The sequence below is a fragment of the Lobosporangium transversale genome (assembly GCF_002105155.1).
Source record: "Lobosporangium transversale strain NRRL 3116 chromosome Unknown BCR41scaffold_68, whole genome shotgun sequence".
NCBI classification, from domain to species: domain Eukaryota; kingdom Fungi; phylum Mortierellomycota; class Mortierellomycetes; order Mortierellales; family Mortierellaceae; genus Lobosporangium; species Lobosporangium transversale.
The window spans coordinates 1-14,751 of NW_019029046.1; the positions used below are offsets into that span (position 1 = coordinate 1).

General features: G+C 41.2%; 3 protein-coding genes across 3 annotated transcripts; 1 reads left to right on the forward strand and 2 right to left on the reverse strand.

The window, feature by feature from the left end:
* Positions 1-43: 43 nt before the first annotated feature.
* BCR41DRAFT_286939 (P-loop containing nucleoside triphosphate hydrolase protein) lies at positions 44-1,512 on the forward strand (the record flags this gene model as incomplete). Its single annotated transcript, XM_022020288.1, has 6 exons — positions 44-82; positions 217-325; positions 485-560; positions 662-794; positions 944-1,243; positions 1,345-1,512. Coding segments are annotated over 6 exons (825 nt in total), but the record flags the coding sequence as incomplete, so codon positions are not given.
* Positions 1,513-7,506: 5,994 nt separating this feature from the next.
* BCR41DRAFT_314253 (G-protein gamma-like domain-containing protein) lies at positions 7,507-7,846 on the reverse strand (the record flags this gene model as incomplete). The annotated part of the gene is made up of 2 exons (XM_022021171.1): positions 7,507-7,618; positions 7,749-7,846. The coding sequence occupies 2 exons, from the start codon at positions 7,844-7,846 to the stop codon at positions 7,507-7,509; spliced, it is 210 nt and encodes a 69-aa protein (XP_021875818.1).
* A 5,205-nt stretch (positions 7,847-13,051) lies between these two features.
* Positions 13,052-14,595, reverse strand: BCR41DRAFT_375462 (hypothetical protein; the record flags this gene model as incomplete). The annotated part of the gene is made up of 2 exons (XM_022026952.1): positions 13,052-14,095; positions 14,200-14,595. The coding sequence occupies 2 exons, from the start codon at positions 14,593-14,595 to the stop codon at positions 13,052-13,054; spliced, it is 1,440 nt and encodes a 479-aa protein (XP_021875819.1).
* Positions 14,596-14,751: the final 156 nt, after the last annotated feature.

The window sequence follows — 14,751 nt, forward strand, 5'->3', positions numbered from 1 at the left end:
TAATCTCTCTTTTCATCGTCAATGCCTTAACAGTGATGTCGGAAAGTCTATTGTAGAGCAATGCGTCAAAGGATACAATGGAGTAAGCGAAAAGATTTTCAATGAAAAAATAGTGAAGCAAACAAACGAACAAAAAAAAAAAAAAAAAAAAAAAAAAAGCCTAGTCTCTAGGAATCAGGATAGCTCATTAGGATTTCTTATTTCCCTCTCCTGCAGACGATCTTTGCCTATGGACAAACAGGAAGTGGGAAAACATATACAATGCAAGGGCCGTCTAAAATGTCAAATGTTGTTAATCATAAGGACCGGGGAATCATTCCGCGCTGTCTAGAATACTGTAAGTCTAGCAGAACAAGAAAAAAAAAAAAAAAAAAAAAAAAAAAGAACATATACTAGGCATGTTCCCCAACATTCATAAATGTCTTATGAAGATAATTAATTGAAATCATTTCATCTCTTGTTGAATATTTATACACAATACTAGTATTTCAACTCATCGAAAGAGAAGAACAAATGGTCAGCTCTGTTAAATACCTGTGCAAAGCATCCTATATTGAAATGTAGGGCACAAATTACACTGTTTGGTTATAACAAAGTGTAGCTGATCTTGTGAAATCATACTGATATCAATACATTTTTAATATTCCCTTTATTGCTTTAGATACAATGAAATGATTTACGATCTTCTGGATAATTCAACTACAGCAAGAGCAACTCGGGAGGATATCAAAAGAGGAGTATATGTTGATGGCGTCACAGAGGAATCGATTCACAGTCCAGAAGACGCTTACAAAGTATGATAGCACCAATGCAGCATGACGAGTATTTATTACCAGCGAGAAGAACCACAATTTCTTTTTTTTTTTTTTTTTTTTTTTTTTTTATCCTGACCTATCATTGTGGCATTTTATCTTTTGCATCGCTCCTTCCCCATTTATATTAGTTATTCGAGCAAGGATCAGCCAACCGCCATATCAGTGCAACATCCATGAACCGTGAGTCCAGTCGTTCTCACACTGTTCTGATGTTGACCATTCAGTCTATGGCGCTTATCGACGGCATTAATCACATTCGTGAGTCCAGGTTCAACCTTGTGGACCTTGCCGGATCAGAGCGTCAAAAACTAGCCAACACTGAGGGGCTCCGACTAAAAGAGGCTGGAAACATCAATAAAAGTCTGCTTTGCCTTGGTTCCGTTATTAATGCTCTGGGAGAAATTGCAATAGGACATTCAAGACACGTGGTATGAAATTAACCAAGTATATTTTATGATGCTTTGTTGCTATTCTTTTGTTCAACATATAGTTTTTTTTTTTTTTTTTTTTTTTTTTTTTTCAACTTCAGCATTATCGCGATAGCCGACTGACATTTTTACTCAAGGATTCACTCGGAGGAAATTCAAACACTTTCATTGTCGCTAATGTATCACCTTCAGCCCTGTGTTATCAAGAGAGTCTGAGTACGCTTCGCTTTGCACAACGAGCAAAGATGATCAGAAACAAGGTAGAGATTATGAAGCTAAAACTGAGGCAAAAAGGAATTTTTCATTTCTTTGATGATCTGTATTATCAATAGTAAACGCTTTGTCTGTTGGTGTTTCATTTTGCTATTTTTCTTTAGGCTGTTGTAAATGAGGATATTCAAGGAAATGTAAACGAGCTCAGGGCTGAAATTCAACGACTCAAATCAGAACTTGCAGGCAGGCGAACTGCGAATGGAGGCAAGTGACAGATCTGCTTTTATCAACTCTCTCCTATTTCGGATCATCTTCAACAAACCTGGGGTCTAATCTGACACAAACAATGCTATCGCTTCTTTCTTTTTTTTTTTTTTTTTTTTTTTTTTTTTTTTAGCCGAGCCCGCAACTGTGACTGAGAAGCTGTTGTTTGAGACTCTGGCTAAACTCCGTTTAGAACAGGAGGAGCATTTAGCAATGACACAAAAAGGCTTTATGTTGGATGATGCGTGCAAAGCTCGAGAAAAGCAGATTCAATCAGCACAACTGATTATCAAATTTAAGGAAAGTGCTCTGGCCTCATATCGTAAGGGAGCAACTAACACTGCGCTGGAAGCAGAAAAGAGTGCTCTTCAAGAGGAAATTAATCAGCTTAGGAAACAATTGGATTTCCATCCCGGTAAGTCCTAAACGTACTGTGAGAAGCTTTTTTTTTTTTTTTTTTTTTTTTTTTTTTCCTTATAATGAAGGGTATTTCTAATCACTTTTCATTCATTCATTGTCTATTTTAGAAGCATTGAAGGTCAAAGCGGAGAATTTGAGTTTGCGAGGTAATATAATTGGTGCAACGGACAGGCAAGAAGCTTATATATTGGACCTATACTTGCAATCTTTATTCACCAAGAGTTTCTTTCTGTTATTTAGAGATGCTACAAAAGTACGAAAAATACCAAGCAGGACTTGAAGAGTTGGAGGAGCAGCAAAAGAGGGACAAAGAGTTTCTCCACGATCTTGCCGGAAAGCTTGTTGAATTGGAAAAGGAAAATGAGACCTTACGTTCAAAACTTGGTAGTGCCACGCCTAGAAATAATATGGATCTAGAGGATATTGATTTTTCAAAGATCGAAGGTATCGACGACATCATGCAAGAGTCGCCACCAAAAGTTAGAGACAGTGACAGGCGGTTCTCGAGTGACATTAAATCCCTTCTGCAACGCGTTACAAAGTCCAGGCAGGCTGAATATCGTAGATTGTCTGGAAATTTTGGGAATACAAACTCATCATCGGCAGAAGGTGCAGGGCAAGGAGCTAGATGTTCTACTGGGATGTCGACGCCTGTACGTAAGGATCAACGACCAAGCCTTAATGCAGAAGATTCTTCAGCGGGGATCAATCTCTCAGAGAGCATATTTGCTCACACAAACATGCATAGTGATGACTCAGTGGAGATGACGCTTTTGAAGCGTGATGTCGATCGCTTGAAAGATGAGAACTCGGTCTTGATGGAGGAGAAATTGACATTGGAAAAAGATTTCTCCGATGCTCAGTTCCAGTTGATGGCAATGGAGAAGTATCTCGAGCAAGCAACCAATCAAGCTGAGCAGTTGGGTAGCGAGCTCCAGAGCAGTCGACATGCACTTTCGACCTTGGAACAGGATGCCGGTCAAAAGATTATGGATCTGAATAGAGAGATGCAGGAACAAGTCGAGTTGATGAAGGAGATGCGCCAGGCATCTGTCCAGCTGGAAGAGGAGATGGAACGACTTCGAGAGAATCATCGAGAGATTGAGCAGCAGCTCAAGCTAACAGTTAAGGACTTGGATGAATCTCGGCAGCGATTGATCGAGAATCAAAAAGAGTATGATCACCAAGTTGAGATTAACATGAGGAGAATCAACGAATTTCAAGATAAAGAGACTAGGTGGGAAACAGCTAAAGCTGAACTACAGAAGACTAAGGAGATGCTTGAGAACCAATTAGAACAGGAGAAGTCAAGGATGACAAACAGTCGGTCAGAATTAGAAAAGGAGCATCGAAAACTATTGGATGATTGTGAGCAATTGAATTTACAAAAGAACAGACTGCAAGGAGCATATGCGTCGTTAGAAAAAGAGCTCGAAGCACTGCGTGAATCTAACGTCAAGGCAACCGAAGAATATCACTCCAAGCTGCAACAGCAAGTGAGCCAACATGATACAGCCCTTAAGGTAATTGAAGCGTTATCTAAAATGCTTGCGCAGGTTTATATTAGATGGAGTATAGTAATCTGACGTGGCTGTTATGTGGTATAGGCCGAGAAAACGCAGAAGAGCGCATTGGAATCTGAGCTGAGGACTGTTCAGGATAACCTTGCAAAATTGAAATTAAGGTTTGAAGAGGTGAATAAGTTGCTCGAAACTAAACTGAATGAGGCGGGCCAGACCCTCCAAGAACGTGAAAAGCAGCTGGAGGATCAGGTTAAGGCACTAGAATTAAAGAAGGCTCAGGAATTGGAGGAGTGCGAATCTAAACTTCGATTGGAAAGAGAAGGTGCACTTAATACTTTACGTGAAACCCTTGTTGAGGCCCATATGAAAGAACTCCAAAAGCTTGAATCGGAGGCTATGGAACAAGCTCGCTTGCTTGAAGAAGCCAAGAGTTCACTCGCAGAAAGTATCGCAAACGCAGAGAAGGCTTTGATATCCAAGAAGGAGGTTGACGAAGAGCTGGCTGCTATCAAGGAGAAATACGATGCTCTGGGCCTCGATGCTGAAAAGTTGAAGCTGGACAAGAGCCGCCTTAAGAGTCAGATGGAGTCATTAGCTTCCAAGTGCAAGACCTTAGAAACGACGCTGGATGAACAAAAACAAGAATTGACCAAGCTGACCATTAAACTTCAACAGGAGCGTCTAGAGAAGGACCGTCTTGAAATCACCAGGAATGAACTCCGCGAAAAAGTCTCGGAGATGGCGCGCAAGATTGGAGAGAGCGAGCAAAAGCTGGCACAGGCGCGTGATGAAACCCGTAATGTAGAGATAGAGTACAGGACAGTGCAAGATGAATTGGAACATCAACTCAGCAAGGCCCGCAACGAACTCGTTGTGAAGACTAGCGAAAACCAATTGAATGAGGAATACAAGCGCAAGTTCCGAGAGCTTCGAGCACAGTTTGCAGATTTGGGCCCAACCGTCACCGAGCGGCAGCAACAGGGATTCCACGAACGCGAGCTGAAACGCACTATGGAGATGGAAAAGATGCGTGAAGAGATTAATCAAGCTCAAACACGATCAACCCAGCTGGAAGCAAATCTGGCATTGGCACAAGAAATGAACGAGCAACTTCATGAGGACGCTAAAGCAAGCACAGCCAAGATTGCAGAGGAAATGGAGAAACGACTCAAGGATGTTGAAATTCAGCGACAGAGTGCTGAGCGAGAAGTAGAACAAGCTCTTGAGACAGTACAACAGAAGACAGCTCAGCTGCAAGCTTTGGAGGAGCAGGTCATTATCCAGAAGGACAAGATTCTAATGCTCGAAGAGGAACTGAAGGAAGAGCACGCCAGAGTTGAACGCCTTGAGGAGACCTTAAATGGAGGTAAAGCCCTGCAGGAAGAAAAAGAGGCCAATGAGAAGGAATTGCTTGTTCAAGAGACGAGACAAAAGCTGAAAGAGGAGCAGCTTATGGCCCAACGGCAGCTGCTGATCAAGATGAGAGAAGAACAGCAGGCGCTTATTAAGCAACAACTCGAGAGAAGGGACAAGACTCGAGCACTCTTTGAAGGACTTGCGACCGAAAATGGAAAACTGATGGAGCAAGTACGGGATTTAGGCTTGGTGAACGAGAATATGATGAGGCATCAGAATCCCAAGCAAAAGCTTCAATACCATGTCAAGATCAAACAGGAGAACAACGAACTCCGGATAGAGAATCAACGCCTCATGTTTAAGGCGATCGAGCTAGAAGAACGGCTTGGCAACAAAGAAAATGTCGAGTCCCTGCGAAAGCAGGTGCACGAGATGCACGGCGTCACTCCTTATCAAAGTACGCTTGAGACTAGCATTGGGTCGGATGGAATGGGTATGGAGATGGTCAAGGGCTTGCATGATGACATGCCGATTCATCGCTCACCATCCCGTTCGCCTACGCTCTCTTCAGAGACGGGCTCGACAGCTCTCTCTGCTCGTGGAAGTGATGATTTGAAGGAAAATAAGAAGCATATGCAGCAAACACGCATAAAGAGTCAACCACCTTCGGCTATTTTTGGGCAGAAGAGGAAAGCTGCAATGAACGACCATTCATCAGGAATTAACCTGAATATCAGTCGTAAGAGACCTGTTGTCCCCCCTCCTCCCCAACGAAGCGTGTCATCAACCTCTTCAACCGCCTCAGGCTCTTCTGTGGAGACTTCGATTGAAATGCCGATGGGGCCTCGTGCACGAGCTAAAGCAGCAGCAGACGCAGCTCTTGCAGCAGCTAAACAAGGACGCAAGCAGATCATGTCTAGTAGCCGACAACCAACGCCCATCAGACAGACTACACCAACCAATGCAACCTCGGCTTCAACTTCGCGGTCCGCTGGCCCGAAGCCCGTCAGTCGTGTTACTACATCTTCCACAACTACATCCGCATCTCGTACGTCAGGAAAAGATGATCTGTTACGAGGCGCACGCTCTGGTGGAGCGGTGATGAAACCAACTCTTGGTACAAAATCGTCGAATCCACCAATCATCGGAAGTGCAAGTGCTCAAAGAGCTCTCGTGCGGGAAGCAAGGCTTGCAAAAGCAGCACTAGCGCCAGCATTTCCTTCAACAAAACCTGCAACAGCGAGCCAAGCAGCTGTTAACAATAAAAAGACTGGCATACAGCAATCTCCAAGCCCACCCCCATTACCGTTTCAGTCAAAGACTCAGGGGCAACCACAGATTGGGTCATCATCGCCGCAAATGAGTCCTATTCCGACACAAGAAGAATCTGCCAGTTCTAAAAGTCCTTCGTCACCACTGCAACTATCTCCCCCATCAACCGCTACAGCAGATACTGCTCCCGCTTAAAATAGTTATGTCTCAATTTCTTTACGCTTTGTATATTATAAAGATGCATCCTATATAATTATTATTATTATTATTATTATTATTATTATTATTATTATTATTATTATTATTATTATTATTATTATTATTTTGTTTTATGTCGTTTTTATTTTTTATTTTTCTTATTCATTATAAACCCGAAGTACTTTTCTTCATGGATGCTGATCCATTTTGTAAAATGATAAAAAAAACTAAAACTAGAAGAATCAGAGTTGGTAGTCCGGTGTGTCAATGATGATTTCTTCATGCCTAGGGATGGTACATACTTTGGTTACATCCAAGAGCTAATAGCAGACACATGAAAACTAAGCGATTGAATGGGTTCTGCAAGAGAATGGATGTGGGTCAAGGTGGCTTTGTGATGCAGGTTAGATTGAAGGTCTTGATCCTTCCAATCCAGAGGATTTTTGTCCGCGCTTTTAAGAGAAAAAAGGCTGAAATACTGAATGCTGCGATATTCTAAATAGATTCAGTTATAAATTAATCTTGAAACAAATCTTGAAGAGGAGTCTAAAGGAGGCTTCGCTCTACAAAAAAGGAAAAGGCAATGAAGGGGATCTTCAAATTGAACTAGATTTTGAGAGATTTTCATTGATACATGAACGGCTTGGAAAGGAGGGACAAGGGTTTTTAGAGATCGGGCCGAATACTAAACACAAAAGATTGGAATTGCCTAATGATCGATATAACATTATTTGGTACACATTTACTATAGTTTTGGTCGATCTTTTATCACTGACAAATATTTTTACAGGTGCTCTAAACTTCGTTATAATTGCTTTATTAAATGAAAATGAAAATGAAAATGAAAAAAAAAAAAAAAAAAAAAAAAAAAAAAAAGGTATATGAAGATTAAATAATGAAGGTGAGGGAGAGAGAGGCTGAAAAGCAACTCCGTATGAAGCCTGGAAATACAAGCTCATTGCTCGCGTTGAAAAAGCGATTCCTGCCCTGTTTCCACCCTTTCCTTCTTGGGCAACTTTAAAAGATTGTACAGCACCCTGTTGATTGTTTTGAAAATGGATCCGAGGCTGCATTCCCCCACAGACTAGGCAACAAAGAGTCCTTGGTACTTGTCACAAACTTGATCAAGCTGACAAAATCAAGTCAACAAAAAAAAAAAAAAAAAAAAAAAAAAAAGAAAATTAGCAAAAAAGAACCCCAAATTAATAAAACACGCACACATGGCCACTTTTTTATTTTTTTTTAATTTTTTTTAATACCTTTGACTAGCTTCCGACACAGGGATACGATTCATATCAAGTTGTTCTTTCAACCGCTGGTTCTGCTCCAGAAACCTCCTGAGCTTCAAGTCTGACATGCCTGCTGACGTGCCTCCCACATTAGCATTGCTTCCGTTGCCTAGCAAAGTGGAAGTCAGTGTCGTTGTCGTGGCTGTAGTTGCAGATGATGCAAAGGTTGAGTCCCCACTACTGCTACTACCATTCAGGGCATTTCCGCCAGCACTACTCATTGAAGGATTACGCAACACACTTGTATTGGTGGTGCTGTTATTATTGCTATACATGGCGGTGTCGCTCAGCTTATTGACAGGTGGTGAGGATGAGAATAACGATGGCACGCCTTCCTGTGCTTGATTATGATTAATAAAGGATAAGGATGGGTGACCAAAATCTGACGTTGATGTTAATGTACGTGATGAAGATAAAAAAGCGACAATAGATGAAGAGGGTTTGGATGATTGTATATCAGTATCAAAGTTCGTTGAAGTAGGAGCTTCAGATGAACCTGGCTTCAGAGTTAGCGGTGAAAATGCTTTAATAGGGCCTTGGGGCACTACTGTCGTAGCCTTTCGAGCAGCCTCTGATAAAGGTCGCGTCCCTTTGGCACCTATGGTTGTCACTGAAGGAAGAGTGGGCGTTGGTCTCTTAAGTGCCAAAAGAGAGGATGATGATAGTGATGATAGTGATGCTGATGTACCTGCCGTTATTGTGATGCTTATGCTGGTGATAGCAGCAGGAAAGGAGATCAAGGATGAAGACGGTTGTTTAGATTGATTATTTAGAGATATCCTTTGATTTGATTTGAATGTTGTTTTCGATAGCCGGTTTGCCGTAGGGAGGTAATCGCTTGCGTCTGTGAAAGTGGAAATTGTTTCAGGTTCAGGCCCAAGCCCGGTGGAGGTAACCATTTGTCCAATAGATTCAGATGTCGATGACATTGATCCCAAAATAGGTGATTCGGGACAGGCATCAGCAAGAATATGTGGAGATGCCGGTGGCGTCAACGACATAGACGTGGACGTTGATGATATAACGATAGACGATGTCATCGGTGGATTCATCATTGTACGTTTTGTTCGAGTATTCAAAGCATCCAAGGATTTCGTGAACGTTGTTAGACCCGTAGGGTTCGTAAAAATCAAGGGCATTTGTTGTAGAATAAAGAAAAAAAATAAAAGTAAAAATATTAGATATCAAGATAAATGGTAAGGAGAGGGCTATATATTTGATTTTCTTCCCGGAAGAATGAACAGTGGAGAGCGGATAAAGAAGAAAAGTCAAAAAAAAAGAGAGAGAAAAGCAATAAAGTCTGAATGGAGTTGATGGACGCTCTGACCTACATGAACGTCGTCCTTGTCAATAAATGCCAGAAAAAACTGCAAGAACCTTAATTACAATTGACAAACCATCTATTTTTTTTCTATTGCGCTATGACAGAGATGTGCTACTTTTCCTGACTTTTGTAAATGAATTCCAAAAAGATAACCAGGGGTAAGTTTTCTAATATGGCCCACGTAAATTGTTAAAAAAAAAAAAAAAAAGCTATTATGCGAATTTTAGATCAGTCTGCCTGCTATTTGCCTACAAATATTGCTTCAAGAGATACGGAAAAAAGCAAGGGCGGAAGAGAGAATATGGAAGTAATATGAAGGAAGCAAGAAGAGAGATACGTGAAAGTTTATGCGGGTATTTGTTAGGCAAGCACACATGAACGAGCAATTAATCCACAACGGCTATAAAAGTCAGAGATGGATAAATATATGCATCATCTTTTTCAGACTTCTCCCCCCTCTCCCCTTCGATACCGTTTTTACTCGTAAGACAGGAAGGAAAGCAATCAAGGCATGTAACAACCGCAAAATGCACAAAATGGCAATTGTCTTGGGCTTAGACTTTTGTTTTAGACTGACCCAATGCAATCCTTGCATAGATCGTAAAAAAAGGAACCAAGGGAGGTACCACACGAGTGATTGTATCAAAGATTACAGTTATTTTCAAATGCTTCAGGGAAAACCAAATGACCAAGAAGAGGAAGGGGAAGCGATGGGAAGATAGGGAAGGAGAACCTGAAAAAGAAGGAGACAATGATGATAATTACCTCGCCCGGGGCGCTTTTACAAGAATATAAACAGCTCACGCCCTAGCTTAAATATGAGCCTGGTCCATTCTTTTTTTTTTTTTTTTTTTTTTGACATTCAGCTTTACTAACCTGCAACCCGAAGACTCATAGCCCAAAGGTGTTAAAAAGAGGATTAATCAAGGCGGAGCAAAGAACAAGAATGAGAAAATGATTTCAAAGAATAAAGCTGGTCAGGCTTGTAGTGGTGACGTATCTCTTTTTTTTTTTTCAGAACAGAATGGCCATGCTGAAGCTGATCAATAATGCTCCCACTCTTCTGCTTTTGTCAAAGGTCCGTATTCTCAACCCGTTTGAAAGTAAAAAGAAACGCTTTTCTTCCTTCAAAGAGATCCTTAATGTGGTTAATCAATTGACAAATCAAATCAAATCAAATCAAATCAAATAAAGCAAAGATGATTGATGATGGATCGAAATCTATAACCACATCTTTGCTCCAGCCACCTCATAGTCATCGAAACACAATTAAGTTCCTGATTATTGTTTGTCGTCATCAAGCTCCATGAACAACTTGAGTACCCCAAGAAGATAGGACTGAGGAAAAGGAGCAGGGGAAACGAGGGACAGAAAATATAAATTTTGGTGGCAAGTGCACGGACAAGATAAATTTAGTCGTGTGCAACCAGACAGTTTTCTAACGCTCAACTTTACGTCTTTTTGATGTGTGAATGCTTGTGGATGTTGAGAGGTCCGAATGAGCGAGTGTAGCATGATGTGTAATAATCACCAGCAACCAGGGCAATGTCACCACTAAGAAGAAACAAATTCTCTCTCCTCTGCGCTTCTCTTTCCTTTGCAAAAAAAAAAAAGAAAAAAAAAAAGAAAAAAAAAAAAGAAAAAAAAAAAGAAAAAAAAAAAAACGAGTAGTCTGACAAAGGACAGAGACATCGTGTTATAGAATCCCACTATGTCCCATCAGTGCAACATTCTTTTTTTTTTTATTGTCAGCCTCCTCTAATACTTCAGCTAGAACCCCGTGTCTAATATAAACAGTATGGCTGTGTGTAAAAAGACAGACTACAATCTAAAAAGCGTTTCAGTTGTCTGGTCTCTGGATGGGTTTCGTACTAACCTTCGAAGGAGTCTAAAGTGTGTAAACCTTATATGAAGTAAACGCCTCACAATGAGATGGAAAAGAATGCAAATGCAATGTTGCGAATGCCAACGCAATTGAAAGAAAGAAAATTTTAAATAAAAAAAAAAAAGCAAATGCGAAAGACACATTAAGAGACAAAAAAAGGCATGGAAACGCAGACAGAAGAATATGAGTCTCAGGAGAGAGAAGAGCTTCCACTCACAGAAAAAGGAGACGCATGGGATAAAGAACTCTTGCAAACCATGCATTTGTGATACCATGTTAAAGATGCTTTCGCCAACAGTTTTTGTGATCAGTGGCGGAAGAGAAGCCTCAACTCCACTCCTATCTTAGTCTCATCTATTCACTCGTCTGCTCGCTCATTACAAATCATTCTTGTCATAATAGTTATCATCCAACGCCTCTAACGCGTTTTCAAGACGTTGGCGGTCAAACAGATTCACAACGTCATGTCGGCTATTGGTTGCTTAAATTTGATAAAGAATAATTAACAAACGGTGCTCTATGGGTGAATAAGGTAATTCTGCCATTCATTGAAGAATGCTTACAATCCCCGCCCAAAAATCCCACTTCTATATTCCTTTGCCCTAGTGTTCTTCTATTTCATCTCTTTCTTGTTTCCTTCTCACTCTCTTTACAGCTACAAGCATCCATTTTCCGCTTGAAAGAGTTCATGGGGCAAATGCTACCCCCTTTTTTTTTTTTAATTTTCAACTTGCTCTTTGTACATGAACTTTTGTCCATTCAACATCACCGTTTTGAGCCACGAAATTAAAAGAAGGAGCAAGGAAGAGGGAGCGAGAAAGAAACAGTTATATCTATTTGCTGTCCTACCTCTCTTCAAATCAAACCCTTAGACATCCCCTCTTCGTTAACTCTATCAGGTTTATAGGCTATAGCTCAGAATCGATCATAATAATAACTATAACAATAGCATTCAATGATAATAGTAATTATCATAGTAATAAAGACTCTCGCTTCTTCCATAGCCCAAGCTCCCAACGTCTCCGCCGATACCGAAGTCTCATTATTTTCTACTAGAGACAAAGACATGGTACGTAGCCCATCAACATGACCTTCAGCTCCATGTAAATACGGCTCAGCATGGGGACAATTATAGGCTGATCGATAGTTCGCAGCCGATACACTGCTCCAAAACTACGCTTCTAAATCACTTTTTTTTTTTTTTTTTTTTTTTTTTAATTCATTCTCCTTTCCCTAATGCGTAGCGCACAATGAAGTGCGCTTGACATTTCTGTTAAGCCAAGATGAGGTTGGATGGAACATTGGTCAATGGTTTGTCTATTTCCGGCATTGCCTTTGGGAATAATTGGCAGAAGATTGTACTTTGCAATATACATAGTTTTCACTTTTCATTATTGGATGAACCCTTATCCCTAGATTCGAAGGTGCAATAATCCGATTAACTGCCTTAGAATAGGTAGGGAAGATCTGTTACTTGGCTACACTGATGCCGCCCTTACCTCTACGAAAAAGCTCACAACCGTACCTCCGCCTCATCATAATGAGGTCCCCAGATATATACAATCGAATTCTTGGCTGGATAGCTTGACATATGGCATCTTTGATGCTCGATGATGATCAAGGTTGAAAAGTAAGAGTTATGGCTACGCGATAGTGCATATCTACAGATGTATATGTGATTGTATGCATGTGCTTGGGTGGTCATCCTGCGTCATCTGCCTTTTAAAGTCCTCAACGCCCGAAAAGGAGGTCAAGGATTGACATGACTCTACTAGTCAAGCATCCACACAAAAGCATTCGTGACAAGAATGCAAAACTTGCTCAGCAACGCCATTGAAATGCCTGGTTAGTAATACCTCAAAGAAATAAAAAAAGAATTGGAACATACAAATATCCCATAGATTAATAGTTGCAATGTAAAAGTAGTGATCATCGCATTTTTCACCAAGCATTTTTATTCTGCAATACTTTTTTATCATCACTTCAGTCGTAAGTCATTACTCTGCATTGGATTTTACACATAAATACATGTTGAATCCTTCGGTCTCTGCTCAATTTTGATGATCAGATCATGTCGGTCCCGCAATACGTCTGGCGATGTAGCCGTGGTGTAGACTGAGTTATTGTCTTAATGGCGTCCAAAATGGTACCACTTTTTACTTTCTCACTTCCGACGACAGTGCGTGGAATACTAAATGAAGTGGCGACCTTGTTGGGCGTTGGGGGTGACATAGACAAGGGGATGCCTGTTGGCAATGATATATGTGATAAAATGCTGGAGGAACTTGATGAGGATAGCGACTTTGTGCATCTCGTCATCACAGGTGAGCTGGAGGCTTTAGCGCTATACTCATCAATTGCAGCCTCTTTAACCATAGGAGCTGCAACTACTCCCGAAGCTGGGTTGCTCGTCTTCCCGCCCTTGGAACCGACACCACATGAGAAAAAATCCTGGATACACAGGACTCTTGAGTTGGGTGAATCCTTCTGTATCTGTGCAGTTGACAATGTCGATGGAGGAGATGCTCTGCTCATGGTAGAGCTTTGCGAATCTGCAGAGAGGGCGTGATGGTCTCTGATATGCATAATGCCAGTCTCAAATGGATCGCCAACTGCAAAGTTTTCAATAACTTCTTCGTCACAATTGGCAAAAGCTTCAGCTAAATGGTTGTTTTGATCCCCTTTGTTAATGGCTGAGCTTTGACAAGCTCTCTCTTGACCATCGGGCTCAAACGCTTGGCTTTGTAGAGGCGGAAGAGATGCTTCCACTGCTTTCGATGCATCGTTCGAAGTGGGGGCGGCCATCCATCCGACGATGTCTTCGGGACATGGACATCCTGCGGTGCATAAGACCATTGCTTTTTGTTTCTCAGTGAATGCGGGAGTATAGATGGCAGAACGAACAAGGCGTATTAATAATGTAGGATGTATAGTATTGTACTCCTTGCTAAGGTGAACCCTAAGCGATTCTATAGAGAGTTTCAATAACTCAAAGATATGATCTCTTTGCAGCGGCAGTACTCGATGGGCCTGGTGCCACGGGTACTTTGCTAGAATAGAGATAATGTTTTCGAATGGCCTTTCAGCACACTTTCTCGAAAAGTGAATCTTAATAATAATAATATATATTTATAAAAATAAAAAATAAAAAAAAAGAAAGTCAGCTTGTTATAAATGAAATGTCAGTCAACTGGGACTTGCTAATGGCGCACCTTATAGTTGCGGCAGATAGTGAGCAACGAACTGATCTCCTCTCGGGCCACAAATGGCGGCGTATCCACCATTCTCGGCGCTGCTTTTGCTATTGAAGTCGATGAGCTGACTGCATTTTCGGCTGTATCTCCTATGGTGGATTTGGCAACATCTAACGGTTCTCCTTGGGCTCTTAGGTGCTCTCCAGGAACTATTGGTTCGCCATGTTGGAACTGCCCTCGCCATTTAGGGAATAGTGAAGACATCAACTCATCCTGGTTTGACAGCTCTACCATTACGACTCTCCCTTTGAGCACCTTCAGGTTACGGGCCTGCGCTGCTATGCCTGCTTCACGTGGTGTCAGTGCCAGCTCAATGAAAGCTGAGTTGAATGTTTTCCCCGTAGATCTATCCATGGGTATGTGTACATTTTGACATAACAAGTGCTCTGCCGGGTGAGGTAACCCAGAGAAAAAGGATAACATGTCCTGCAAAGAAATATCCCATGGAATCTAATGATTGTAATAAAATGCGATAATAGCCGATGATTAGTATCAGGCTATTATAAATTA